Genomic DNA, 27887 nt, shown 5'->3' with positions numbered 1-27887 from the left:
GAAAAAAACAAACAGGCCATAATAATAATTATAATTATAATAATAACTATGATATGGGTTATTATGATATTTTCTAAAAAGGTCCATTCTGCGTATTTCTTCCGTTTTGTGAGGTGGATCACTCCAATAAAACAACAGATATAATAATTATAAAACGAGATATTCCAATGCAGCTGCAGCCCATTAGTTATATTCAATATTTTGTAGATAATTAATTTAAATAAAAATTATATCATGTGACTCAGATGTGCGTGTTTTTCCGTCTTCTTGTAATAAGTTCTGTGTTTAAAACGCGATTTAACCTTTAAACTCTGTCACACCTGCAGGATCAGACTTTTCATCTGCTATTTTAGCCACAAAGAGCAAAAAGTGAGATTATCTTTGGCCACAACAGCATCAAATACATTTTTACCGTCTCATTGTGACAGAAAAACTCGTTGCTGCAGACCATCAGGCCGAAGTGTGTGTTGCTGCAGAGGTGTGTGTTGTTGCAGAGGTGTGTGTTGCTGCAGAGGTGTGTGTTGCTGCAGAGATCAGGCCGGGGTGTGTGTTGCTGCAGAGCATCAGGCCGGGGTGTGTGAGGCTTAAGAGGCTTCAGGTTTACTAGTTTCCGCTCCTGCTCTGTGCTCAGGCACCGTCAGCATCACCAAAGAGGCTCTTTTTTTGTATTTATTTTTCCTCCTCCCGGACCGGAGCTGTTTCCATGTGACACCATTTCCATTCAGCACGACGTCTTTACAAAGCAACATTTATTACGACTCCATTAAAGTTTTACTTCTGCGCATAAAACGGTTCAGTTACGGTGTCGCTTTCACGTTTAAACAGACTTCTTGTTACCGCTGCGGCATCACACGGTGTGTGTGTGTGTGTGTGAGAGAGTGTGAGGGAGAGAGAGAGATAGAGCCGCAGGTCCGAGCAGAGATTTACAGCCCGCTGCTGTGTGTATATGTAGTCCATATATTTTTATTTATACTCCGTCAGCTGCTTGTGCCAACAGGAAAAAAGCAGCAGAGGGAAACAAACCGAGCGAGGACACGGTCTGTTCCCAGGTAAACACCGACATGGAAAAACCACAGCAGCGTCCAGCTCCACACAGCCTGTGTGTGTGTGTGTGTGTGTGTGTGTGTGTCTTTTCTAGTAGAGACAGAAAGTTAAAGCTGCAAGAGAAGGATGCACTGTGGGGGGGGGGGGCATAGGTGGGTACAAGGAAGGAAGAAGGGCAGGTGAGAAGACTGGAGGAGAGAAGAGGGAAGGGGGAGGAAGGGGGAGAGAATAACTACTAAAGAGGGGCAGATGGAGGGGGCAGATTAGAAATACTATCAGCTGTGTTAGAGTCACTGCTCCTCCTCACTGAAAAGACTGGATTAGTACGTAGAAGTATTAGTATGTAGTATTAGTATGTAGTATTGTATAGTATTAGTATGTGGTATTATGTAGTATTAGTATGTGGTATTATGTAGTATTAGTAGGTAGTATTATGTAGTATTAGTAGGTAGTATTATGTAGTATTAGTAGGTAGTATTATGTAGTATTAGTATGTGGTAATAGTTATGTAGTATTAGTATGTAGTATTATATAGTATTAGTATGTAGTATTAGTTATTTATTAGTATGTAGTATTATACAGTATTAGTATGTAGTATTAGTATGTTTTCTAGTATCAGTACGTAGTAGTATTAGTACATTTCCTGTATTAGCACATTGTAGTGTCTGTGTGTGTGTCTGAGTGTGTGTGAGTGTGAGTGTGTGTCTGAGTGTGTGTGTGTGTGTCTGAGTGTGAGTGTGTGTGTCTGAGTGTGTGTGTGTGTGTGTGTGTGTGTGTCTGAGTGTGTGTGTGTCTGCGTGTGTGTGTCTGCGTGTGTGTGTGTGTGTGTGTGTCTGAGTGTGTGTGAGTGTGTGTCAGTGTGTGTGTCTGAGTGTGTGTGTGTGTCTGAGTGTGTGTGTGTCTGCGTGTGTGTGTGTCTGCGTGTGTGTGTGTCTGAGTGTGAGTGTGTCTGTGTGTGTCTGAGTGTGAGTGTGTCTGTGTCTCAAAGTCAGTGTTACTGAAAAGGATTAAAAACTGCTGAACTGCAGATAAACAGAATAAAACATCCTGTATTCTCATTTATTTTGGATATTCAGACAAAACGGTGAACAAAAGCACCAACAGACGTCCAGGTGACCCTCTCACCACACACACACACACACACACACACACACACACACCCTCACCACACACACACACACACCCTCTCACCACACACACACACACACACACACACCCCCTCACCACACACACACACACACACTCTCACCACACTCACACACACACACACTCTCCACACACACACACGCACACACTCTCACACACCCACTCTCTCACCACACTGGCGATGGCCTGTCTGGAGGCGGTAGAGCTGAAGCCGATCTCCTGCTGCAGGGCTGAAGATGGGACAATGATCCAGAAGTTATAAAACATCAGTATTTCTCTCCCTCCACTGCTGGAACATAAGGAATCAGACTGAATCAGACATTATAGCTTTGGAAAAGTCGATTCCTCACAGCGATCTGCAGGAGAAACTTAATTCTCATCAGTAATAAACATGACACAACATCAGAAGGTGTCCCATTGACTTCACACGTGTTTATTCTGTCTACAAAGTATTTGTTGGGGTACATTTTCTTGAATTTGCACTTTTCAAACCACCAAATTGATCCGTTTTGAATCTTATTTGCAAAACTCTGTTCATTTTTTCCTGATTCAGCTTCATCTGAACACTGGAACCACACAAGCAGAGTTTGAGAAGAAAGTGCTGTAAATTTTGGTGAAGCAGCAGTTTGGCTGTTCACACTGAGGATCAGACGACCAGCTAGAATAAAATAAGATGGCTCGTGTGGTATTTGGGTAAAACACACAGCCAAAACTCTAAGGCAGATAAATAAGCAGAAGTGTCGCACATGTACGGACACAAAAACCGACATATTTTCAGACAAAAGACGGCCTCCTCATTCATTTCAATGAGGCTGAGGGGAAATAACGAGGTCGTCTGCCAGTCAGTCTGCACATGATGTTACTCTGCAGTTGAGTCTTCTCCACGCTGCTTTCAACACGTGTCGTTATCAAATGAGTTACATCCTTGAATGTCCTGTAAATGTAAATAGTCACTGGAATAAAACCAGACCTCAGCAGCAGTCGAGCACTGAGCAGCGACGCTTCACTTCCAGCCTCTCAGCTGAATCCCACTCGCCGTCGGACCTCTACGAGGACCGGTGCGGCCAGCTCCCGGGCCCGCCGGGTCCCCCGGGCCAGCACTCCCTCCAGGTGAGCGGGGTCCGACCTCAGCCTCTCGATCTCCTCTCTGATGGGCGTCAACCTCTGGACCACAGCCTCGGTCACAAGCCTCTTATAGGCGCCCGTGTCCAAACCTGAGGCCTGGGTCAGCGCCTCCTCCACGCTGATCATCGCCATGGCAGCGTGGATGGTCACCAGGTTGGACACGCCGGGCCGCTCCTCCGGGTCGAAGGTGACCTCGGAGGTGAAGTCTGTGACGGCGCGGCGAACCTTGAGGGCGATGCTGTCGGGAGAGTCCGTGATGGTAATGGTTGCCATCGCCTGGGGGTCGGATTTGGACATTTTGGCCGAAGGGTCACGAAGGGATTTGACCTTTCGTGTCGAGCCTGTGGAGGGAAAATCAGACAGAGAAATCCTTCAGTGTGAGGAGCAGAGCACCGTCACATTTAGAAAAGTCAGGATGGTAATAAAGACAATGACAAAGCATTCTCCTTCAGTGCTTTATCTGTGAAGTTCAACTAAGTAAACCAAAATAAACTGCAGCTGCAGAGCCCCATCAGTCAGAGGATGGGCAGCCTGTATTTGGCCAAAGAGGCAAAATAAAACATTCAAAGCCACATGAGCACCAGCATCTAGCACCAAAATAAATGTCCCCTCGTCCCTCTACTCTGTCAGATGTCTAAATCATATAAACACAAAGTCATATAGTCACTTGTGTGTGTTCTGTGCTGCTGGGTTCGCTCAGTCAATGACTACCAAGCACCAACATGCATACGTGGCCGGAGCAGCGACCAAAACTAGAGACAAAAGAGCTCAGATGATGACACGGAGCTGGTGTGGCTTCATTCTCTGCTCGGGACGCCGTCACTACACCGTATCCTCACATAGCAAACGGCCGTTAGCTGCTATATTAATGTTGAAAACCTCAAAAATAGAAACCGTTAGAGAGATTTCAGTGAGTAAACTAGTCGGCCATTCAAAATTCATCACATTTTTTGCCAGTTTGTCTTGAAAATGGTTCAAGTTCTGGTTTTACAGACATTTCTTTGGGAAATAATGAGGTTTTATTATAACGTGATGGCTTTAAGCCAGTAAACTACACATTTTCATTACATTTGATCATTTTAAACACAGACAAAGTACATGCAGGGTTTGAATATAGCTCGCCTGCTGCCTGTGTGTGTGTGTGTGTGTGTGTGTGTGTGAAGCAGACGTATCTCAGTGTGAAGTGATGAGCAGACTGCAGGAGCCCGGATTTCCTCTCCTTTCTCATTTATCCTCCACACATTTCCGCAGTCTTGCAGGCTCCAGCTCTTCTATCATCCCTCCTTCTATCCCATCCACTAGTCGTCCACATCCTTCCCACATGTAACTTCCACACTTTATCAGCCCAGACGTGCTTATTTCAGGCAAATTAAAAAGTCGTTGGCAGGGCTTCAGAGGGAAGGTGCTGACGGGCAACTTAAAAACTGAGGACGAGATCCAAACTGTGCCCGAGCCCCCCCCCCCTCCCCTCCCTGAAGTCATCCCACGGACGGTCCTCAGAGTCTATTATCACTCTATTATTGTGATACAAGAGGAAGAAAATACTTCTTTAATCAAAGCTGCACGGCACACATGACTGATTCCATCTTGTGCTTTTATGATACTGATAATCAAGGAGGATGAAACATGTCAGCCATGTGTGTGTGTGTGTGTGTGTGTGTGTGTGTCTGACTGTGAGCATGCATTAGAAAACACAGACTAAACATTTCAAAATAAAACTTTGCTGGATTATGTGCTAATTTTTCCCTGAAGTGTAACTTGTGATCGGTCGCTCAGTGCAGACGTGGCCAACATGGCTGCACAGAAAAAGTTGGAGACAAAACAATAAAAACTCACAAGGTCATAAAGAGACATGAAAAAAGACAATTACTAATTAATCATTTACCGTAAACCTTAAACAGTCTTGAATTTGGTCTGAGATGTGACTTCCCTTGATTTAATTTCCAGACTTTTTCCAGCGGCTGAAGCTGAAAACATTGAGGCTTTTTTTTTTTAAATTCATCAGTGTTGGCGACAGAAAGCAAATATACTTTAAGTCATCTGAAGTAACGAGTGTAAAATAAACTGTGAGATAAGTTTGCAAAAAGGAGCTTCCATGGCTAACGGGTCCAGATGCCAACAGTGAGCTGCCTCGGCCGTGACATTAAACATCACATCCAAATAAACACAGGGGCTTATTTTAAAGTCAGGACAACACTGAGTCCATGCAGGGAAACGGACCAACTTATAGACGCAGAAGCACAAAATATACCAGAATACAAACTGTTTTAATCTGCACTAAAATCTCACCACTTCTTTTGTCTTGTTAGAATATCTTCTTAAACAATCTGTCAGTGCAGCAGTTCAGTATATGTAACCTTGTTTCCAACACAAACCAACTTGTTCTTCTAAAATCAAAAATACGTTTGTTTTGTCGTCATTCTGGCAAAAACAAAGTGCTCCATTATTTTTTCCTTGGACAAAATAAATAATAATAGTGAAACAAGCTGATTTCCACTAAACTGGTTGAAGTATTCTGGCGGCACAGGCAGATTTATTTTGTTTTAGGAAAATGAGATTTAAGGAATCAAAAACAATAACAAAAAAAGAATAAATCACCATTTCTGTACACAATTCACAGCTGAAACAAGCTGTTGTCCCCGTGAAACATGAAATTACACAGTGATCACAAAGCCTGAGTTCTACTGACCGTTTAAGAGCAGCTAAGGGCCGACATCTCACTCAAACAGCAGGCGCTGCTGTGGTGTGTGTGTTCCAGAGCACAGTAATGTGCCATGATGATTTCCCGTAATGCTCTTTAAGAGGATTTTCCACTCTCACAAAAGGAAGCTGATGAAACCACTGGATGCATTTTACACATTAAAAAAACAACAATGAAAAGCCACTGAATTCTGGCACCAATCAGATCTGTTTTATCATCAGTAGCTGGTCTTTCTACGCCCGTATCTGATGTGTGTGTGTGTGTGTGAGTGTGTGAGTGTGTTCTTACTGAGCAGGGCGCTGGGTTCAGGGAACAGGTCTCCGTAGCGGTTGTTGAAGATGCGAGCGAGGTCCTGGGCCAGCTCTAGATGCTGGACCTGATCCTCTCCGACGGGGACGTGAGTGGACCTGAGAGATGAAGCGTCACACAACACGAGCCTCTTTAACAACCGCACACACCGACAGCACGGGCGCTGAGACGCTCAGCGAGATGGGAGCACATATTGGAGACACTTGGAGCCACGGCTGCGGCGCTCCTCCGTGTCGGTTTTGCAAGTTTGCAACTGTCACTCGGGAGGAAGTTATCCATTAATTTCATCTTTAATAAAACCCAGAGAGCTTTAGAGAGGAGATCCTCTCTGCTGCGTCTCACTGTTTTCACAGGAAATTAGATTTTGGCTGTTTGAAACTGCTCAACTTCTACATTTGTTCAGAAGTGTTCATTTTCACAGTGGAAACACCAAGATGAAATAATCCAGCCGCCATGTGATGTGATCTCCAAGGTACTTTATTCTAAATATATAAAATAGAAGTACTTATTAAAGAAGAGCAGCATCAACATCTAAGAAACAACTAACTAACATAATAAAACTAATAATAATAATACGTGTGCAAAGATGCAGTGTGAGGCAGCAGCATCTACTACCGCAGCTTCAACTGGTGGATCATTCACAAAAACACTCAGCTGCACTAAAACTAAAATAGACTCTCCATTTTAAATACATTAAAGGGATAATAATGACTTAGTGGTGACCCAGTGCCTGTGTGGATAGTTTTGCTGTTATCTGTCTGTGAGTGCAGCCCGGTGCAACACAGTGGAGGTGAATGTCACCCTGGATGGACCACACAGCCCCTTCACACTGAAGAAATAGTCCCTCAGAGAACAGTTGGAACGTGTCGTGGATTATCAAGCGTCGCTGGAACATCGTCTCTGGAAGATGCTGCTTTTTTTTTTTTCAAATACCACAAATAATCTTTTGTAATAGGACAAGGCTGGAGAGATGTTTCCAGACCTGGATAAATAAAATCTAAACTATCTGCAAGGTCAGACACCACTAGAGGCGAGTGAGAAAATACGGTTCTGTTAAGTGTTTTTTGTAATATGGGTGAACAGACAGTATAAACATGTCTTCAATGGAAACAAAACATAGATTATACTGCAGGGAATACTCCACTCGCCAATAACATCAGTCTACAGACTGTTATACCGATCAGACTCCCCCTCAGGAAAAATACTTCAGCTGCAGCAGAAAACCACCCAGATCCTGACTCTTCTCTCTTCTGGTGATCAATTTAGTGAGCAGACGACCACCTAAACAATAACCACACGACGTGCTGCTTCTCCCTAAAGGTCGTGTTTTATTCCACATACACGAGGCGACTTGGTTTTTTTTACGATGTTAGCTGACGTGTCGGTTTAGAGCACACACACACACCGGGAGGAGCAAATAACATGTACTTACAGTCATTTAAATACAAAGATAAAACACACGAGTCAGGATGTTCTACCTATAAAAGAGTCTTCCATTGACTTCATCTGTATCAGAAGCAAAATGCGGCGAACACAGCGGAGTAGGAAGCAAAGTTAGAGGACAAACACGGATCAATGACCTGAAACAGCAAGTTCAATTTGAAAGATACACTGATAAAGTTATCCTGCACTCATGGAGAGATGTAATGTAAAGTATCCAACACACACACACACACACTCTCACACACACACACACGCACACTCTCACGCACACTCTCGCACACTCTACTTGTATGAGATCTCACTTGTAGAGGAGAATGTCGGCGGCCTGGAGGACAGGATACGTGTAGAGACCAACGCTGCCTTCACTCTTTAGTTTGCTCTTCATCTGGAGTGAAAGATTGAGGAAAGAAAAATAAGAAAGGTGAGATGGAATAAAGAATCAAAGAAGAAAAAGAAAGACGAAAGAGAGAAAAAGAAGAACGACTGAGTCGAGCTGACTTTGTTTCCCGCAGAAAGAACCATTTGCACCTTTACGTCCCATCGAATCTCACACAAACCGTGTACGGATGAGTTCACGAGACATTTTCCACCACGTTTGAGATCAACTCATCTGTCGGGTAAACAAAAGGTGTTTTCTATACAGCAAACAGAGGGAGCCGCTGGCCTCTGCTCTCTCAGCATCCATTAAATCTACATGTGGCCGCGGAAAGAACAACTAATTGTGAGACGTCGTAGAAATCTGGCAGGTGGAGCAGCGAAACAAAACGATAAAACAGACAACAGGGTGGCTGGACAGACGCCAGGGAAAAGGAACGATCCTAATTTGCAACCCTCAGATTGAAGTTAAGCGCAGACGTGGCATTGATTAAATCAGCATGATGCTGAAGCGGCGGGGGAGGCAGAGGGGGTCCAACCTTTGATGGACATAAAATATCAATAACAATCACAAGATGCGTCATTTACTATCAAAGCAGCCATCTGCATCTTCAGACTGCACCTCGTCTCAAAAGATGTTAGCTGTTAGAATTCGGAGCTGGACTTTAAGGCCGCTCTCTGCTCAGCTATGAAATGAATACTTTTCTTCTCCGGTCGATGAGAAGGTTAGTCGGAAACAGATCTGACCGCAGCGAGGAGCAGAATATTAGAGTTGGACTCAATCTGACTTCACGTCAGTCAGCTGAAAACATCGCTTGGCCCCGAAGCTCCACAGTGACAGTCTGAACAATGTGAAGAGAAGAAGAATCCCCTCTGTCACTGAAGCCTTTTTGTTTTAATCAAGACGTCGTTTAAACTCCAGTGATTATTGGTACCACAGATCACAAGCAGAAGCTGGAACTCCAGTATAGTATAGTTATTAAGCATAATAATAATCAGCAGCATCATAATAAAACATTTATCTAACAGGTAAGGAAATAAGAGACATTTTATTCAAAATGGATGAATTTATAATTTCGCTGTAATTGAATATCTAAATATTGTTTTTGTCTTCTTGCATCTCACTAAAGAACCGAATGGAAATTAATTAAAAACAGAATTAACTGACTTCCTACTTTCAAATTTTCCTTGATTATCGATTCATCGTCATCTCTTTTATTTGCCGACTGTTGTGGTTGAAACACTTTGGTCAGAGCTGGTTGATGAATAAATAATAAGTTGACTTCTGAGTCCACATTTCATATAAAAACACATGATTAAGTCTTGTAACAAATCTGTAATGTAATTAATCCACATTTAAATGGTTAATAGAAGCTCGTTAGGAGAAGAAGTTTGGTGTAATATTCACAATCACATCTAAAGACATTCAGAGTGAACTTGAAATGCTGCAACACAGTAATACAATATATAATACTAATATAATATTTTAGTATTTATCCAGAAAATAAACATAATATCACTCAAAACTCAAACACTCTTAGACCCTCGGCGTCAGTATGAAGTGCTCTAACAGTCTGACCTTCCACTGCGGCAGGTGTCGGAGGCGCGGCATGCTGGTCAGACAGCCGAGGATCCAGGACAGCTCGGCGTGCTCGGACACCTGCAGGGTCGAGGGGTGGAGGTGGGGGGGTGGGATGGAGAAAAATATTACAATTACAATACAATAACATCTGGAATTGACTTCTCCGTCCTGGATGCTGTCACTGGATTTCACTGGGTCTTATTGTTTGGCTCCATTTGTGTTTTCTCAGTGTAATTAACTCACAAGCATCCGTAAATCAGAGGCTCAGTCCTTCAATCCTTATAGGATTGTCTTCCCCTCTCCTCCCCTGCCTTCTCCATGCAGCCTCACGTTCCCACCCATATTCAATAAAGCCAAAAAACAATGTGACAAAGAGCAGTTTATCATTTGCAGTGTATTTACTCTCCCTTTGTTATATTTCTGCTGGTCTGGAAGTCTGGATGGAGCTGGATGTATAAAGAAAGAGAGAGAGTAATGATAGATGTTTACAGAGCAGACAACTAATAAATGCAAATGTACAAACGCACACATGTACTCTATGTGTGTGTGTGTGTGTGTGTTCAGCTTTAATTAGTGCTTCATTTATTTAAATTTAAAAAGAAAAAACACTTGTAACCACAAAGAAGCATTCAGTGATAAATAGGAGAAATCAATTAAGCAGACAGATTAAACAGACACAGATGAAGGGATGAGAGGTCTGCAGTGGGGCAGCTGTGGTGACTCCCTAACGCCTCCAAGTGGCAGAGAAGAGAACTGCTGCTCTGAGCTGCTGCTGCACAGACAGGTGCACCTGGACGTACCTGCAGATCAAGGTGTGCTTCCTGATGTTAGGAGAGCTCAGACACAGCTTTGTCTCTCATCTGATGTCATTTACTTTTATCATTCGTTTTCAATTTTATACATACACACTTTTTCAGGGCAGCAACGACATGGACGTGAAACAATCCGTAGTCACTGACGTCAGATAGCAGCTAATAAATAAATATCAGCGCACTAAAAATCAGTCATCAGTTTCTGCTTTTACTGGTGTTGCAGAGGAATGTGAATTTCCCCCCCTTTAAATTTTGGTTTAGTGTTTCTGTTTAGGTGGTGGAGATGTTAAAACAGTTTATCCGTTTTTCATGTGGTCAAATAAAAGAATAATAATGATAGCATGTTGTGAAGTAATGAATAGGTGATGGTAATGTAGTGTAGCTGGTGCATCTGGCAGCGGTAAATCAACTCCATAACATATCCGCTTTCATGGAGGCTGGGCTGCATGTGAAAAAAAAAAAATGCTTGAAGTGTGAGAGTGTGTATGTGTGTGTGAGTGTGTGTGTGTGTGTGTGTGTGCAGGAAATATCCCTCTGCTTTAGCAAACTAAATTATGGACGGCTATGTTGCCATCCCGTCTTTCTCTTGTTGCTTGAGAAGCATTCTGGGGAACATGACGTCGGTGCCAGACAGCGGGGACATAAAGCAGGATTTGGGGCTAACGTGCAGGGGGCCAGTATTCATTACACACTGCACACAGACAAGAGATGGGACAGATGTCGACGACAGCGCAGAGAGGGATGGCTATGGTTTGAGGTGCAATAAAACTCTGATATTTAAAAGCGTCGGAGGAACAAGGTCTCCATTCATGGCGAGAACGCACTGCAACATGAGATATGCTAATGTGGCGGATCACATGGACATTACACTGATAGTGGGTTTGCATACAGCCATGGCTACAGCGCTCTAGAGCTGTAAAGATGGGGTTTCAGAGAACGGCTAACAGTAAATCCACTTTTCTCTTTAATACTCCTATAAAACCCCAAGGATTTCTGGATCTGCTGATTCATCCACTTCAGCTTTGATACCTCTGACTTCAGCTCGTCACCAAACCTGCTCCTTCTTCTTTTTTTTTCTTTTTTCTTCAATGGAGTCGAGTATTTTCTTTGGGCAGCCGTTGTATTTTTACATGTGGAGCAGGCGTGTTCAACAGGAGGGTTGCCTCGCTGCCAAGTTATGTGGCATGAAGCTAAACGGGCATAAAAATAGGACCTTGAGTGTGTGTGTGTGTGTGTGTGTGTGTGTGTGTGTGTGTGTAGGAGAGGGGGGTGGCACACAAACTCAGATGTACTGAACTATCTCACACTCTCTCTCTCACACTTTTCAACTTATAAAGAAAACACACACACACACAGTTTCAGCTGAGGACCAAACAGCTGTTCTGATTTCTCTCTCCATCCTCACGGTGATTTTCAACCTGAAATCTGGGATCTGCTGACATGCTGCAAACGCTCAGACTGTCAGTAGATTTCTCAGGTCTTTCATGTGGCCAGAGGAGGACTTACTGGCGGTTTACGGTTAGCGTGTGTTTATATAGACCCTGTAAGCGTACGGCGAAGATAAGAATCAGGAGCCGTCGAGTAAATGCCGGCATGTCAGCAGGTAAACACTACAGAGTCGACAGCAGTAAAATAAACAGCCAAAGATGGCTGACATGAAGAAGAGAGACCAGAAGCTGCCTTTTAGAAACAAACACATTCATGAGCAGACACGGACAGACTTCCACACTTGTCTGCTGCAGCACCGATCATGTTCGAATGTGAGTTTTTGTGTGATAACCACAGTAGAGCTGTGAAATAAACGTGCAGACACGAGTTAAATATGTGCAGAAGCATGTGTCGGGCAAGAGCGCTTCACACGTGAGCATCTAGTTTCATTCATTCATTCATTCATCTGTCCAGTCGCTCCAGCGAAGGACAAAAGGAGCTTATAATGATAACACACTCATGATGCACCTTCAAAGCCAGAAAACTGAAATTGCAAAGTAGGAAAAATAAATTAAAGAGGCCGCATAATATTATTTTGGAATAAAATCCCAGAATTTCCTTGGCTGACATTTTAAAGAAGCATTTATCAAACTTCACAACAACCACGAATGACCTCATGACATCTATCAGAGTAAAATGTGCAGCAAAAAGGAAGGAGCCGCCCATCTTCTGATTAATGGACGACCTGCTCTCCCTCTACAGCCAGCCCCTATATAATAGTAGTAGTAGAATTAGAAACCTGAGACTGCTGGAAGAGTATTGCCCTCTCTGGGTCGATGCCGCAGGCCAGCAGGCTGGCTGCCATGTCCAGTATGTTGCTCCGGAGTTGGGCCGGGTCCTGAGGCTGGGTGATGGAGTGCAGGTCCACGATGCTGTAGAGAACCGAAGGGTACTGGTTCTGCAGAGCCACCCAGTTCTCCAGGGCACCCAGGTAGTTGCCTAGGTGGGGCACCCCAGTTGGCTGGATACCCGAAAACACTCGCCCACCTCCTTTAGGCTCCTGGAGAAGACAAAGGGAAGTTAAATATGCTCTGGAAAGATATTTTCATTACATTTTCATTCAGTTAGCTTCAAACTAACTGCTTCATAGCTTTAATTAGAGCCAGTGTTTCTTAAACATAATGATGTCTTGTGTGCTGTAAGTAATGGCATGACAAGATTAATAGGACAAGAGACAAGGAGAGAGAAACAGAGACGAGAAGGTGAAAAGGTGAGAAAGTCACAACTAGAAAAACGACTGCAGAGACTGAAGTGTCAGTGTTAAACTATCGGCAGGTTGGAGGCCGGCAGCAGTCATGCTTGTATTACAGAGATGCCAACTCCATGGCTAGCACCTCTGTTCTCTCCCAAACACATCCAGCATGAAGAATGCATCACCTTACCGGCCAACAATAATAATTAACATCCGCTCAGCCAACTTCAAGGCCTCCGTTACCACATGGGGGGAAGGACAGTGAGGGAGGAAGGGGAGGCAGAACCATGGAAACAGATCAAATATACCCAACATGCAGCCCACCGTATCACCAACATCATAACAAGGACGTTACTTCACAGAGCTGCAGCTCGGATAGCAGCGGCCTCTTCGTGCCCTCGGAGAGAAAGAGGGAGATCACTCGTGTTTGTATCGTTGGGCAAACATTGTGTTTCTCTTTCTCCAGAGCCCGGCCGGGCCAGACCGCCTCATTTCTTCTGGCACCGGCCCGCACCACTGAACCATGGCTTTAAATTGGCCCTACTGGAAGAGAGTCTAAACCACTTCTTGTGGCACCAAGAACCGCTGATACAATTAGAGGGCCAGCAGAGCGGCACCTGTCATGAGACATGAAACCGCACTGGCGTCCAACATCTAGGGCTTCTGCACCGAAGCCGTTACACAGTAGATTAGGGATTCGACAGAGCAGAAAAACTCAAAGACGCAGACTGGAACTCGATGTTTTTGTTGGGCAGCTAGAAAGACAAAGTGTTTGGCACCTGGGTGACACATTTGTTCGCCCTCCGTGGAGGCCGAGGGTCCAGTTCCCGGCAGAGGTGCGGTGCTGAGGTTTGGCCGTGCGCTCCAACTCACAGGTGAGAGGGTGGTGACGTATCATGTCAGGGCAGAGATAACAGAAACCTCCACATGCACCAGGTAAGAATTAGACATGTTATCATCCAGGATAACAGATGAGCCAGTTCCTTTGTACATATGAAGAACGCTTTGAGACTGAACACAACATTGCATTTAAAGGAAATGCAGTCTAGTTTAGTTTTGTACAATAAGACTTATCACCTGCCAAAACTGTGCTGTTATGATTTTACAACTCTGTAATTTTCCTGAGCAGCAGTCATCTAATTTTCCATCGTGATGAGTGAGAGGTAAACAGTAGCGTTACACCGTCCATGCTAACGAGAATCCTCAAGTCTACAACCACGCTAGCAGCTGTGTGAGCTAAACTGAGCTGAATGCTACCATTAGCATGCTAACATGCTCACAGGGACAATGCTAACGTGCTGATGCTAAATTGGTAAAATGCTCGCCAAGGTCACTGTCCTAGTTTGGTATGTTAGCATGCTAACAATTGCTAATTAGCACAAACAGCCCGACATTGTTTGTATTAGCTCTCTCACAGACGAGGAGGCTGCATTTTTTTTGATGAAATGTTTTGTTTTGTCTGAACTAGATAAAGTTAGAGGGTTTAACCACTGACAAAACAATCTTACCATAAGTTTTCTTCAGCAGACTGACTTCGCCCAATTGTCATAGAACTAGAAAAGTTCAAATGTTCATTTTTCTGAGCATTTTGTGGACTTTTCATTCATGTTGGCTTCAAACATGTCGTCAACAGGTTGTACAGGTTTGCAATGATGAATTACTTAACTAAGCTTTTGTTACATTCTGATAAAATTAATTGTTGAGAAATTTACTTGACATCTTGAGGTTGATAATGTAATTATCGTTTACTCACCGTCAAAGAAACTAACCCATAATTCTGATGAGGTTAGGTTTGTTTCAGCTTGGCCAGAGATGTGTTGATGGGTTGCAAACAGCAACAGCTGGCCAGAGGAGCCCGTTTTTAAAGCGTTCCCCAACAAAACTCATGGGATCTTTGTGTTATCACCTAAAATCTGACTGGCGATCATATGTTCCCCGGCTGCACTCTTCAAGGTCATCATAACTAATCACTAAAACCTGAAGCTTTTGGAGGATATCCTCTTCAGCCACTGCTGAGAAATCGGTTATCTTGACAGCTAGCTGAGCGACATCACATTCAATTCGACTGAGGGACAGGCTCAGCACAGCCTCTGAGATCAGATAACAGCTGCTCTCTTACCAGTGTGGCCCAGAGCTTCTCCATCTCTCAGCCCTGAGGGATCAAATAACAACTGTTCTGAGGCCAGCGTGGTCCATATAGACTCCATCTACTGGCCTGAGGGAGCTGCTCGCTGCCCGGCGAGAGGGAGGCAGGAAGGAACTGGGTGCTTATGTCATTACCGTCGGGGTAATTGCACTGGAGTGCCATTGATGCTGAGAGGCTCTTAAGAGGTGTCAGGATTGATTTGGGTGCGGACGGGGCCCCGAGTCTGGCTCATGTGTGTTCTCACCTCGAGCTGACACGCCAAACGCATGTTCCCCCCCTGCCCGGGACCCCAGGGGAAGCCATTAGCCATGCAGACATGGTAATGGTGTCATTTGAGCCAATCGAGTGTCAAATGAGAGTCAACGACACAGCTAACTAGCCACTGGGCAATCGCGCTATCACGCATGACGCTACTTCGCCAGACACCTCTGTGTTACTTTTGGTCAGAGGAAAGTGTCTTTAAAAATGTGCCCCTGTAGTTTTTGGAAATGAAAGTAGGTTATGCATGGAAGTAAATCAAGGGCTTCATGATGACAGAGGAGACAGCAAATGTTGTAAAGCAATTAATGTTTGTAATGAATACGACCCTGCAAAAGCCAAGAGTAATAAAATATTATCATTGAGCATACTTTGGCCGCGGACAATATCAAATCTGTGCATGTGAATTCGTTTCAGATACTGGCAGAGCGCTCACCTTCAGATGCTGTAGGTGAAATTACACTGTGTGGCTTGTTAAAAAAAGTCCAGTAAGATAAATCAAATGCGCTTCAAGCTGCTGCAATGACTGAAAATGTGGCTCTACTGGAACAAAGGACTTTTATTTTACTTTCAGTTTCATCACGTTGTCATTGTTCTTTCCTTTCTTTCGGTCTGTGTCAAATAACATTGTGTTTAAACTTCACAATAGATCAAGTCGAGTTGCTTATTATTATTAAGATCTTTGTTAAGCATGCTAGAAGAAGTTATAGAGGTTATTGGTCGTAAACTAAAGTCTGCGGCAAATTAAAAACGTTACCAGACAATGGCTGTTCATCCTGAGGGATTAATAAATATCTGTACCAAATTTGATGGCAATCCATCCAATAATAATAAAAAAAGAGACTCACTCAGTTACAAATGTTATCCCCCCCAGAGGTAAAGTCAGGGATGATTACAGTCATTAGAATTCATCATCTGGGAAACCATGAATGTCTAAACAAGATTTCACAGTAATCCATCCAATAGCAGCGTAGATATTTCAGTCAGACCAAGATGGCCGACTTCCGACAACAGCCAGGCCAACGGTGTGGCTAAAACAGGGAATTTGTCTGGATTTTTTAAGGCAAAAAAAGAGCATCAAGCTCAAAACAAGCAAAATACCAACTCTCCTCATTCAATTACAGTCAAATAAATGAGTAAAGCTCTGGTGAACGGCACCACGTGCCTTCCTTTACCGTCTTCACTTCCCTTTCTACCTCTTATACGGTCAGTGGCCTGCTGTTGATGACACGGAGCAGACGCAGGAACACTGGCTGATTTTCCTCGTACGGTACGCCGTCGGTGCACAGCGCCTTCGTACCACAACGTTGGTAGGGTGACGAAAGCTTTCTTCATCCACGTCTGCCATATGCTGAATGCATTACGCACCATGTGTGTGTGACAGTAACGCCAACAGCTAGAAGGTTACATACACTGGAAGGCCGTGTTTTCACACTTGCAGTGCCTTTCCGGGAAAATGTGTTCATTTGTCTGAGCGTGCATGTGTGTGGTAATCTCCATGGGGACAGAGGTCATGTGCAAACATAGACACATGTCCACATGTGTCGTAGTCTTTGCCTACATCAACATTAGTTAAGCTGTGAAGGTGTCTGTCGGTATGAATCTGACAGCTCACATCAGCGATCAACACGGGTGGAGAAAAAACAGCAACACAACCAGATCCTGCAGCACAGTCTGGATTACTGGACGGAAAACAATACTCAACTAAAGCCGATTCACTTCATTTGAGTATAAATATGATTTTCTTCTTCTTCTTCTGGAAAGAAAAGTTTCCCACAATTCAAGAGAAAATCCATCTATCCAGGATTCCATGGAAACAAACATTTCCCTTTTCTCTCCAAAAGTCTTCCAGAGCGCTGGAACGACTTCGTTGTGGGAAGTGAATGACAAGTGTTGGATTTATTGTTAATGTGAGCACAAGATACAACGAAATTACATCCTTACAGAAGAAGGTGACAAATAGCACTGGGACCAGACGCATAAAACTGTGTGGGACTGTGGTCCTGAATCTATACGTCAGTACAAGACAGAACAGGCAGACTGATTATTTATAAAAACGCTGATTCCAAATCAAACAGCCGAATAGAAGAACCTTACATATAGACCCCATCTCTTGGCTCGCCCTAGAAAACAGTGTGAACACCGAGTCTGGAAAGAATCCACGAGGGACAAACATCCTGACCACACGCTCATGTTGAATTACGTCACACAGGCTTTTCAGTCCAACAATCTAGGGACGTGCATTTCAAGCAAAAATACTATTCCACAGTCTCTGTGAACTATGTGAAGATTCTTCGAATGCTGCCCCCCCTCACCACCACCGCCAAATGTAGTGTGGCTCATTCAAACTTTGCTAAATTGATGTGTTTACTGGTTATCAGCCACTTTTTTTGCCTTTACTGCTGAAACATGTTTTACTTGTGGGGATTTATGGCAGAATTACACATTGAAATGAACCGTGGGAGCCAATGGCCCATAGCATCTTCTGTCCACCCTCACCACAGCTAAGCTAAGCTAAGCTAAGCTAAGCTAAGCTAGTGGATGAAATGATACCGTTTGTATCAGAGACTGTTTGTGCCCACATCTGTACAGAGACCTGGTTTCATTTGAACAGAGATAGACGCCAGTAAGAACAAAGAAAGTTATATTTCTAAAACAAGACAACCATTAACCATTTTTAGAATTTAACATCTATTCAGAAATCATGGCCGACCCCCAAAACCAACCTTTCATCCCTCTCACAGCTTGTCTGAACATCGAGCACCGGGGTTTTTATTTTGTTTGCTTCATTCAGTGGTTCAGCCTGCTGGACCCTGATCTACAGTTGTCACTATAAGAAATGGTCGCGTTCAAGGTTATTATTATTATTATTGAGCAGTTGCAGCTTCCAGCATGTCCAGGCATGCAGCCTCACTCCGCTCAGTGTAATTAATCACAGCCGTGGTTTGGTTGAGCTACGACTTGCAAAACAGTGGATTTCTCTTCTCAGATCTGTTCTGGGCAGCTTTTCTGGGCTCATACATCATATCAGAGCCTGGGAGTCCTGGAGTGGCCCACTGACATCTCTCTCACCGAGGGGCTGATGAGCAGGGCCGACGGTCACCACCATTTTACAGCGCCAGTTTCAACACATCTCAAAACCACCTCTGGGAGCGCCGCCGCTCGGCCCGCTGTGAATTACCATCGGCTCTTTGTGGGCCGGGGAAGAGCTCCAGATCTGGCCGTGGCTGCTCCACGATGGGCCTACAGATGGAGGATTTCTGCTGCCCTCCCGCTGGCCGTTGGACACACAGGATCCAGTGTTCTTCTTCTGTCCTGGACGCCCCATGCACCCCATTAACACCGGCATCATGCTGAAACACACCTTGACACACCCTCCCCCCCCTCGCCTCGTATCTTTCTTCATCTCTGTCTCTCTCTCACTTTGGGACCTGTTAACGCTGGCGACCAACAGAGCACCACTTCAGTGAGGTATCAAATAGGAAATGGGGTTTACTGTATTACCCCCCTTTTATCGCTAAAAGCATGTGTGTGTGTGTGTGTGTGTGTGTGTGTGTGTGCGTTTAGCCAATGTGGGAACACACCACAGCTTGAAACAAAGTGCATATGACCACAGAGAAAAACATACACACACACATGGACACACATAAAACACACACAGGCAACAAAGTTAAGAAATGGATTGGTGGATAAAGCAGGAGAAATAAAAAATAAAGAAGAAAATGATGGAGGAGGACATGTGGTTAAAAAAAAAGTAAGAATAAAAGTGTGACTATAGCCCAGTTAAGACTTTGGCAGCTTTTTTCTTTTTTTCCTCCCAGAGTGTGTTGGAGGGGGAGCAGAGGGGAAGGCCCAAAAGGAGCGTTTGATTAAATCTGCGGTTGACGTGTGGGACAGGTGAGATTGATGAGGTTCCTCTGAGTTTCACACTGTGCAGAGAGCGGGGGTACAGGAACAGAACGCTGCAGTGTGGCGGGCCAGGGCTCGGGGCCCGCTCGCGCCGTGGGGTCCCTCGGCTGATTAATGGGACTGGAGGCCCTTCAAAAACAGCACTCCCCGCAGACAGGGCCCGACGGCGCTCCAAAAATAACCAGGCAGGGGAGGCAGCCCCAGCCTCCAGCCCTAACAGGCTGGAGCTTCTGAGGGAACCAGACTTTAATCCGGCCTGGAGGCAGATAACCGAGAGGAGCAGCGCCTGCTCGAGACAGGAAGCCATAACGTGGCGGATAAGAAACTAAAAATTTAATGACTTTTCTAGTTTATGGGATGTGACAAACACTGACAGCTGATACCGTATCATATTACCTGCTGATGTGATTATACACAACAAGTGTAAGAATCTACGAGGACTCGCTGTCCACACTGGCTCAGACGCTGAGAAGTTGAAGCTGAGGTACTCAGAGGAAATTATATTTGAGCAAAGCTGCAGAAAAACTACTGCTTCAGAGGTCAAGAATTAACTTAAAGTCTTAATGACTCTGAAACTATTGGAAACAGATATGAGAATCATTTGTTGCAGGCCGTTGCACCAAAAGGTCTTCGTGGGAATTCAGGCCAAACATTGTCCTGCACTTTAAACTGTGGTGTACAATACTGGAAACACAATCCAGGAAGTCCCCGTTTGAGAAAAGGATCCATGCAGACTAATCAGACACCAAAACAGCCGTCACAGGATTTTAGAACTCTGGAAACACGTTAAACTACAACACATGTGAGCTTGTGTGTGTTTGACTGGCCTGATGCTGCAAAAGTCAAGCTGGAGCACCTTATTTTTGCAGAAGACAATGTGTGCGTGAGTGTTTTGGTCCAAACCTTCTGCACGAGGACCTCTGCTCCACCAACAACGTGCTCTCACTGACAGAAAATGACGACGACTGTTTTTGTCTTGCTGCACAAATGTCTGTCTGACAACCCAAATATTTTCTGTAGCAGGAAATAATTTCCAACACTCCACCAATCAACGAGTTACAAACAAGGCCTGCTAAACAGCTGCATTATTATCTCACAAAAGGACAAATCAACTTAACGAGAGTTTCACTGACTAAATCTGTAGGTTCGGTCCAAAGCAGTTTGCCTACAAGATGTCACATGTAAAGCAGCTGTGTGTATCTGGAAAAGCCAAGACTAGCTTAATTCATTTGTAGCTTTTTTTCCCTGTTAAATAAACACATCCATGCCAGAGCTACTTGTTTCCATTCAGAAGGTCTTTCCAAATTGTTTGAAATAGTTTCATTCTACCACTTCCCTCTTCTGTGTTGACAATGGACATGTTTAATTTTATTTCACTTGCAGGAGACGAGCGACTGACAGGAAAGCTAATAATACCCGAAAAACACATAATAGTCACAACGCTGCAAAAAATAACCTACACACACTTCATACATTTATCAATATGTAATTGTGGTAACACTCACGGCAAACCTGCACCGGCAGCCGCTCTGTAATTTCCCCCTGCAAAGGCAAAGCCTGTTGCCTTGAGTGCAGCTCAAAGGCAGGATACCAGATACTTGGTACATTTTAATTACAAATGTCAGACGCACAGGAAAAAGCGCTGGATCAGGCATAAAACACAGGAAAACTAGCGAGAGCCCCCAGGCACCACGGTGGGCGCACGGCTACAGACTGATTCTGTAATTCGACTTCGCTAGATATGAATTTAAAAAAAATAAAAAAGGGAATATGTTGACATATGGGATAGTTTGAAGAAATGGATAATGTGCAAAGCGTCTGAGCGAGGGCCCTGGCTGGAAAAGACTACGACAGACCTAATTACACGGAGGGGACTGCTGAGAATTAGCGGGCTTTTCTGACAGTTGAAAATAAATAGGGCAGTTAATGAACATCCTCAAAGGGGAGGCCATGTTTCCCTGCTCTCGTCGGCCTCTCCCATGCAGCGCAGCAGCCGCTCTAATGGTTTTAGCTGACACCCGAGTAAGTGAATTTGGAGCCGAGGAGAACAGAGAGGCAAATTAGAAGTCACTTCCTCTTTCCTGTAGCCTGCGGCTGACATGACTGATATCAGTCAATAACAGGACCACAGGCGAGGGACGGCTGGGAGCCCTGGATTTACAGCTGACATAAGGCTGGAGGTTAGTGTGAGGCAGCACACATCTTTCAACTCAAAGCAAACACTGCAACAGTTAAATCCACCACTCAGGTTCAAGTCACGTACACAGCACCTCAACGATTGGTCGAGGAACCAAATGTTTAAGACGTTGAGGCGACTGTGAGTCAATTAGAATAGAAAACTAATTCCAATCCCATCTCTTGCTATGGCAGAGCAGCAGACACCACTACATTTGCAGGACCTCTAAGAGTCCATTTTAAATTAGAAAACACTTCAGGCCCTGATTTCTGAGGAACTGAATTTTGATATCATGAGCCAAAACATGTCAGGACTCTTCCTTGATTTGTAGGCGTCCACTTGTGGTTCATTTTAGTCATTATAGAAAAACATGTGAACGAATATGTCAACTTCTCTAGATGCGGTTTGTGCGTTGGCTGTTTGAGGATTGCTTTTGGCTGATGTAGCTTGCAGTGGGTATTATTTTTGGCACTTCATAAACTTAAAGGGGTAATCTGGCACTTTAGTATTTCTCCTCCACGAAGCTGAGAATAGCACCTATATTTCCCATAATGCAAGTCAACAATGTGTTTTATTAGACCTTCCCTGCTGCTCAGCTTTTAACACAGACTTTCTGATAAAATGCAAAGCAAACTGTACAGAGGACATCATCAAACAGGTGAAATATAAAATATCACGTTCAGAGACCCTGTGATAATTTAGAAAACATTCGATAATGACAATAACCTGTGAAGTCTCTATGAAAACCAGCTGATAAAAGACATAATCTACATTAATGTGTGTAAGAACAAGCTCACCCAGTCAAGATGGGGGACTCAGATTACAGCAGGTTACCTCACTAACGTCTGCCATCATGAGCAGCGATTAACAGCAAATTATAACAACGATGGAGAAGATTTTAAAACCAGCTGCCTCACAAACATTCCTCTCGAAATTCAAAGCATCTGACAAAGGTCACACTTCATCTTTGTGTCAGTTCATCGAGGTTCACTGACTTTTTAAACACATTTTCCAGGGCAGAAAAACCTCCAAAAAGCATCTTGTTTGACGCACATCACACCTCGGGGCATTGTGAGTGCGCTGGTGTTTGCACTCGGCCTTCCACATTTGGAGAAAATTAAAACAAATGAAAACCAACACTTCATTTCTGATGTTATTGCTGGTAATGAAGCACTGCTGTGATGCTTTCTGAGTCCCCCCCCACTTCCACCCCTTCCTCCCCTCTCGTCGCACACCTCTCCGGCCTCTCCAGAGACTTCGCCTTAACAAAATACAGACGGGACGGCGGTGAACACGCATACTGTATTACAGCTCGTACATCAACCAGCAACAGGGCTTTGGGCAGATGGTTAAGGTCTTTAACTGCGCCGTAATGCAAGAACAGCTCAATAATTAGCATCGTTGTTATACTGAAACACACTGGGTATTCTTAGGCGCACCAGGGGACTCGTAGTTTGCTTTAACACCCCATTTGCTTCTCCAAGGCAGCCGTGCAATGATAGAAAACCCTAAGCTGAGTTATTGTGGGTGCATTTCTTGAATCCACTGAGGTAAAAAGGTACATTCAAGCAGTGCTACTGAGGATATGATGTCACATGCCGGACTGGGAGAGGAAAATGCGCCAAATAAACTCAAGATGGACGAGGAAAAGAGTTTTAGTCACAGATTAAAGCTGCTTAAGCTCAAGACTGGACAACTAAGGATGTGATGGGCCAAACAGGGCTGAGAGGGGAAGTGATTTAAACTCAAACAGACAATCAGAAAAAAAATCCTTGATAACAAATAACAATCATTTTGTAAAAGTATAAAATGTAAATATAAAATCAAATTCGTGTGATGACATTTTGCTTCATCCTGCCTTGTTTACTTCAACTTCAGTTTATGGTTTCCTCCATTTCCCAGAATGCCTTTTCCCCAGGGATTGGGCTTAACCATGTTTGCTTTCATCTGAACTCTACAAAAAGAAAAAACTTCACTCTTTGATTCTTAGCAACTGACACCAAAGCCAACAGTTACTGTTGAGGCTTTAAGTCTCTGAAAACACTTTCTGCTGTCAAACTAAATGCAGCTGCTCTAAATACCAAAACTTCCTGCTATAATTCCACAAGTATTCCCTACGTATGTCACACTAACAGTTTGGAGAGACGGTTTCACTTGAAAGCAGCGGTTTAACCCTAAAAATAATACTTTTCCACTGCATGTGTGCTGCAGAACGGCTGCACGTTTGCTTCATGCTCACAAGAGACTTTGGCTGATTGAATTCTTGCACTCAGCTGCTGCTGGTCGACTTCACATGAAAAAGCAAAAAGAAAAAGTTTGCACGTCCAACTCCAGGTAGGTGAAAGGTGCAGGACAATACACAGCAACAAAAGGAACATGAGATTTGATCAATCTGCAGGTTGTTCTTCAGACCAACACTTCGCCAGCAGCTGACCGTCACTGAGTAACCTGACGACGAAACATGAGCAGAGAACAAACTTGTCCTCTTTTGTTAGATCAATAAAAATCCTTCTGCAAACACAACACAAATGAACTTATCAGTTCGTATTGAAGGGTGAGTATTGTGTTCAATTTCTCAATACTGGTGCCAAAACATTACTGTACATTTTTATAATTTACGGGGGAAAAAAAACAATTTACAAAAAATGCTAAACTTCTCGGGGCATCAGTGAGTAATTGTGTCTTAACACACACTGCCATACAAGAACTTTCCTAAAACTTTCCTTTAAAATGGATGAAAAGTCTGTCCACTGCTGACTCACAGCCTCTCTCAGCGTCTGTGCTACCATGTTAGCTCAGTAGCTCTGCTGAGTCTGTCGCTGGGCAGCAGCTCCGACTCGCTGAACGACTCGTATAAATTAACAAGTGCTAAAATGCACGTGCAGCTTTCCAGACGACCAGAAACAGGCGGATTACAGCACGCTGAGGACACCAGAACTCCACTGTAGCTTTACATAGACAGCAGCTGTTTAATACTGTATTAATATTCTACATCTTGTATGGATAACCTTTAAATCAGCAAGTATTGATCAAAGAATGAATAAACTAGCAGACCAAGAATTCAAACCCCGATTGTGATACGTTTTTGATCATCAGCGCTACGGCCGACTAGACATTTTAATACTAGAAGCATTTAGTGTTAAAATAATCGCTGATGTGAAGGTTTTGGCTCGACTCAACAAACTAAAACACTAAATAAATAGAAAGAAAGACTGAAAATGTACAACTGACGCTGCAGTTTGAGGCCGATACCGACGTCAGTATTTGGGAGGCTTATAGAAACTTGATAATTAGTTTAAATTTCTTTTTATACTTGATTATTACAGAATTGTGATGACCCTGATGAGGGCAGGATAGCTGCAAACATTTGGGGAATTAAGCTGTAACTGGTTTCATCAGCTCTTCAGCAGCTAAACTCTCTGGATCACAGTGGATCACCTCCTCTTCTTCCCTCACTTAAATCCACTAACTTCAGCACTCGATCCAGTGCCTGTCTAACTTCAGAGATCCCTCACACCTGCACCAACGCTGGCAGAGCTGGGTTCAGGTGTTGTGCACCTTTTAAATGGATTGAGCTACGATCTGCCCTCAAACTGGAGTCGAATTTAAAACCTCATTACCTGTTCTGGGTGTTTTAGTGAATGTTCTCGTTCTCAGGTGTCTCTTTTGAAAGAGATCTTAACCTCAACGAGACCGGACTAAATAAAGATTTAAAAAAAAAAAAAAAAAAACTGTATTAGACAAAGATATACATTGTTGGAAAATAAACTTTTCCGACAGACAAACTACTTTAAAAGTGACACCATTTCTAAATGACTTGTTTCTTTCTTGGCTTTAAACACTGCAGATTGAGGAACACACATGACAGGACCTCAGTCTAAAGACTGGTGTGTGTGGTGGGCCGACACAAGGTCAGCTGTGGATGCAGAGACTCTCTCTGCAGAGTCAGGTAGAGCTGGAGCTGTTCAGTCATTAAGCCGTATTAAGAAGTGTCTTTCAGCTCTTCAGACTCGGTCAGGATCCCAGTGAGCGCTGTAGGTCCACCATAACTGATGAACACTGAATAACTGGGTCTAGAGCTGCAAAGTCTTTGAATCTTGACTCATTTGTTGTCACTTTGCCATAAATCACCTGGATTGCAGAACACAGCTGATGGCATGTGAAGTTTGAAAACACAGATGCAGAGAACAAAGCTCGAGCCAATCAGTTAGTCTCATATAAAGAACCATCGCAGCAATGCATGTGCTGCAAAGAGAGCTGAGGCTGACAGGAGTGTGTGTTTGATTTGGTTTCCAACAGGCGACAGTAACCTGAACAAACACCAATCATAGTATTTAATCAGCCAACAGAGGGACTAGGACACTCTTTTAGCTAAGCAGCATTAGATTAACATGCCAGCCTGACATATCTGACTGCTAAGGAGCTCTCCTCTTACTCACTCTGAGTTTTAATTATAACTGCAGTGTCATTAACGCGGGTAAACACACACACACACACACACACACACACACTTATCGGAGCTGAGACACTAAAAAAGTTGAACAGTTCACTTACAGATGTTTCCTCCGCAGCACGCGCCTTGTTTCCCGCACAGACTCCGGCGCAGAGTTTTCTTTTTGGAGAATTAAACCGCTGAATGAAGCCGAAGAGACGTTTCAGGTTGGTCCGCACGGGCAGCGCCATCTTGGATTGAGGCGTCACGCTACGGTGGCTTTGAAAGGACAAAAGAGTCGGATGTTCGCCTTTTAGCTGTATAGGCTAAAATCACAACAGGAGACCGAAACTCGTTTATTATATTATAAATAAATAAGATAATACTGAATAAATGCAGGAAACATGTAATATAAACATGAAATGTTGCCTCTTGTTTATAAATTTCATTGTACATCCAGGCTATTGACTTTATATTATATATATTTACACTGAACAAAAATATAAATGCAACACTTTTGTTTTTGCTCCCATTTTTCATGAGCTGAACTCAAAGATCTAAAACATTTTCTATATACAAAAAAAAAACATTTCTCTCAAATATTGTTCACAAATCTGTCTAAATCTGTGTTAGTGAGGACTTCTCCTTTGCCGAGATAATCCATCCCACCTCACAGGTGTGTCATATCAAGGTGCTGATTAGACAGCATGATTATTGCACAGGTGTGCCTTAGGCTGCCCACAATAAAAGGCCACTCTGAAATGTGCAGTTTTGCTTTATTGTCTGGAGGGGTCAGAAAACCAGTCAGTATCTGGTGTGACCACCATTTGCCTCACACACAATAATATAACAATAATAACAATATCAGTTCTTGAAGTCCTTCTGATTTGATCACTTGTCTGGCAGCTTTTTCTGCACAACTCAACTCTTCTCTATAATAAAATTCACCCTAAAAGTGGAAAAAAAATGAACACAGAGTTGTTTAAATTCATGTTACTACGTTCTCAGAAAGTTCAGCCTCTGTGTCTTTCATGTGAAAACTACACAGGACGTCCTTCTCTCTTCGCTGAACTGCACACCAGCTGCCTGCACCGCTCTGCATGCATATCTGGGCAGCCTATGGAGGGGGAAGATATGCAAAAACACACTCCAGCACCACCGCTGCATGTACAGTAGGCTATAGAAATGTGTCAGACATGTGCGGTTTCCTCATTGTCTGAAGTCTCTATGTTAATTGGGTGGTGTTGTGTCTAGCCGGGCTGCTTCCTTAACAACTGAACTTTCCCAGGGAGCAGCTGCGCCTCTTTTCCATACCTTCCCTCATTACAAAGTGCCGATATGTATACTATAAGTGATTATGCTGCACGCTGGCTAGGGTTACATTATGTTTGCAGGGCACGCCGGCCGCTCACAGTCCTCCAGACCTGTTGTTGCTCAAACATCTGCTCCTGATTTTTTTTTTTTTTTTCTCCCTCCACATTTTGCATCTGGTTGCATTTGCAGAGCAAAATACAGACTATCATTCCATATTCATTATTATTTCCCGAGGCGCTGAGGCTGAGCTCTTTGGTGCGTCAGATTTAGAGACCTGAGCTGGTTTGTTCTCTCACGCCTGGGTGATGGGAGATCTGGTCGGTGGAGCAGAGCCTGACTGGTGGGCGGGTGATCGGCCTGTGTGTGTGTGTGTGTGTGTGTGTGTGTGTGAGCCTTCAGCTCCTGTTTCTTGGCCACCCAGTAGAAGCTGGTCCT

The 27887-nt window shown here is 43.8% G+C and overlaps 1 protein-coding gene across 1 annotated transcript; it reads right to left on the bottom strand.

Moving 5' to 3' along the window:
• Window positions 1–2622: 2622 nt before the first annotated feature.
• Window positions 2623–26357, bottom strand: wars2 (tryptophanyl tRNA synthetase 2, mitochondrial). The gene is made up of 6 exons (XM_070838460.1): window positions 26261–26357; window positions 12765–13025; window positions 9723–9803; window positions 8071–8153; window positions 6305–6423; window positions 2623–3656 (listed from the first exon to the last, which is right to left on the bottom strand). The coding sequence occupies exons 2-6, from the start codon at window positions 12828–12830 to the stop codon at window positions 3208–3210; spliced, it is 798 nt and encodes a 265-aa protein (XP_070694561.1). The 5' UTR covers window positions 12831–13025; window positions 26261–26357; the 3' UTR covers window positions 2623–3207.
• Window positions 26358–27887: the final 1530 nt, after the last annotated feature.

This window comes from Pempheris klunzingeri, chromosome 10 (genome assembly GCF_042242105.1).
Source record: "Pempheris klunzingeri isolate RE-2024b chromosome 10, fPemKlu1.hap1, whole genome shotgun sequence".
Lineage (NCBI taxonomy): Eukaryota > Metazoa > Chordata > Actinopteri > Acropomatiformes > Pempheridae > Pempheris > Pempheris klunzingeri.
The sequence above is the reverse complement of the archived record's forward strand: the minus strand, read 5'-3'. Positions and strand labels throughout refer to the sequence as shown.